Here is a 2,408-nt window from a genome sequence, read left to right on the forward strand (position 1 = left end):
TCGGACATTTCTCTTTCTCTTTCCTCTTTCAGATCACTGTCCTGCAACTCACATATTTCTTCTGTAGATCCTTTCTCTGTCAACACTTTCCCTACGGCCTCTTCTGCCTCTGCCGGCTTCTCTGCCTCTCCCACCTTCTCTCCCTCTCCTACCTTCTCTTCCTCTCCCACCTTCTCTTCCTCTCCCACCTTCTCTTCCTCTCCCACCTTCTCTTCCTCTCCCACCTTCTCTTCCTCTCCCACCTTCTCTTCCTCTCCCACCTTCTCTTCCTCTCCCACCTTTTCTTCCTCTCCCACCTTCTCTTCCTCTCCCACCTTCTCTTCCTCTGCCGGCTTCCCTTCCTCTCCCACCTCCTCTTCCTCTCCCACCTTCTCTTCCTCTCCCACCTTCTCTTCCTCTCCCACCTTCTCTTCCTCTGCCGGCTTCTCTTCCTCTCCCACCTTCTCTTCCTCTCCCACCTTCTCTTCCTCTCCCACCTCCTCTTCCTCTCCCACCTCCTCTTCCTCTCCCACCTCCTCTTCCTCTCCCACCTTCTCTTCCTCACCCACTTTCTCTTCCTCTCCCACCTTCCCTTCCTCTCCTGCCTTCTCTTCCTCTCCCACCTCCTCTTCCTCTCCCACCTTCTCTTCCTCTCCCACCTTCTCTTCCTCTCCCACCTTCTCTTCCTCTCCCACCTCCTCTTCCTCTGCCGGCTTCTCTTCCTCTCCCACCTCCTCTTCCTCTCCCGCCTCCTCTTCCTCTCCTGCCTTCTCTTCCTCGCCCAGCTTCTCTTCCCCTGGAGCTGGCTCTTCCTCTGCCGGCTTCGCTGCTCCCTCTACAGCCTTCTCCTCACCTCCTGGCTCTTTCTCATCCATCTTTTCTGCTTTTACTTGGTCCTCGATCTCAATTTTATCATGTTTCTCTGCAACCTCTTTATCTTCGTCTTTTTCTGCCTCCTTTTCCTTCTTCTCCACCAATGGCAGATCACATACCTCGTCAATTGATGATGATGACACTGTTACCAGACCTGATTGTGACCCGCCACTCTCCACGCTCAGGTCATCCTGTCTCTGACATACATCTGCTTGGGATTCTGCCATCGTTTCTTCTCCAGCCTCCTTTTTCATCTCCTCTTCTTTTTTCTCTGCTTCCACACCCTCCAGCTGAATTCCAGGTACTGTCTCCATTTCTTCCGTCATGCCACGCTCATCCATCTTCTCTTCGAGCTTTTCCTCCTCTCGTTTCCCTTCCTCTGCCTGTATCATTGGCTCCTCCACCACCCTCTCCATTTCCTCTCCTTCTTTTGACTCATCCTTGGTCTCCTCCAGCACCTCCTCTGCTTCCGGCTCCTTTGCTGGCACTTCCTCCTTCTCTTCCCCTCCCACATCCTCTTCCTCTCCCACCTTCTCTTCCTCTCCCACCTTCTCTTCCTCTCCCACTTTCTCTTCCTCTCCCACCTTCTCTTCCTCTCCCACTTTCTCTTCCTCTCCCACCTTCTCTTCCTCTCCCACTTTCTCTTCCTCTCCCACCTTCTCTTCCTCTCCCACCTTCTCTTCCTCTCCCACCTTCTCTTCCTCTCCCACTTTCTCTTCCTCTCCCCCTTCTCTTCCTCTCCCACCTTCTCTTCCTCTCCCACCTTCTCTTCCTCTCCCACTTTCTCTTCCTCTCCCACCTTCTCTTCCTCTCCCACCTTCTCTTCCTCTCCCACCATCTCTTCCTCTCCCACCTTCTCTTCCTCTCCCACCTCCTCTTCCTCTCCCACCTTCTCTTCCTCTCCCACCTTCTCTTCCTCTGCCGGCTTCTCTTCCTCTCCCACCTTCTCTTCCTCTCCCACCTTCTCTTCCTCTCCCACTTTCTCTTCCTCTCCCACCTTCTCTTCCTCTCCCACCTTCTCTTCCTCTCCCACCTTCTCTTCCTCTCCCACCTTCTCTTCCTCTCCCATTTTCTCTTCCTCTGCCGGCTTCTCTTCCTCACCCACCTTCTCTTCCTCTCCCACCTTCTCTTCCTCTCCCACTTTCTCTTCCTCTCCCACCTTCACTTCCTCTCCCACCTTTTCTTCCTCTCCCACCTTCTCTTCCTCTCCCACCTTCTCTTCCTCTCCCACTTTCTCTTCCTCTCCCACCTTCACTTCCTCTCCCACCTTCTCTTCCTCTCCCACCTTCTCTTCCTCTCCCACCTTCTCTTCCTCTCCCACCTTCTCTTCCTCTCCCACCTTCTCTGCCTCTCCCACCTTCTCTTCCTCTCCCACTTTCTCTTCCTCTCCCACCTTCACTTCCTCTCCCACCTTCTCTTCCTCTCCCACCTTCTCTTCCTCTCCCACCTTCTCTTCTTCTCCCACCTTCTCTTCCTCTCCCACCTTCTCTTCCTCTCCCACCTTCTCTTCCTCTCCCACCTTCTCTTCCTCTACCACCTTCTCTTCCTCTCCCACC

The 2,408-nt window shown here is 54.1% G+C and overlaps 1 protein-coding gene across 1 annotated transcript in view; it reads right to left on the reverse strand.

The window, feature by feature from the left end:
• Positions 1-449: 449 nt before the first annotated feature.
• The window catches only part of LOC139240492 (golgin subfamily A member 6-like protein 6), a gene marked incomplete at its 3' end in the record, with an annotated part of 2,332 nt that continues 373 nt past the window's right edge, over positions 450-2,408 (reverse strand). Inside the window, exons 2-7 of the mRNA XM_070869026.1 lie at positions 1,850-2,101; positions 1,604-1,729; positions 1,365-1,400; positions 909-947; positions 675-824; positions 450-500 (exon numbers count right to left, since the gene is read on the reverse strand). Of these exons, the coding sequence (XP_070725127.1) occupies positions 450-500; positions 675-824; positions 909-947; positions 1,365-1,400; positions 1,604-1,729; positions 1,850-2,101 (654 nt within the window). The remainder of the gene's footprint in view (positions 501-674; positions 825-908; positions 948-1,364; positions 1,401-1,603; positions 1,730-1,849; positions 2,102-2,408) is intronic.

This window comes from Pristiophorus japonicus, chromosome 32, assembly GCF_044704955.1.
Source record: "Pristiophorus japonicus isolate sPriJap1 chromosome 32, sPriJap1.hap1, whole genome shotgun sequence".
In the NCBI taxonomy this organism is placed as follows: Eukaryota; Metazoa; Chordata; class Chondrichthyes; family Pristiophoridae; genus Pristiophorus; species Pristiophorus japonicus.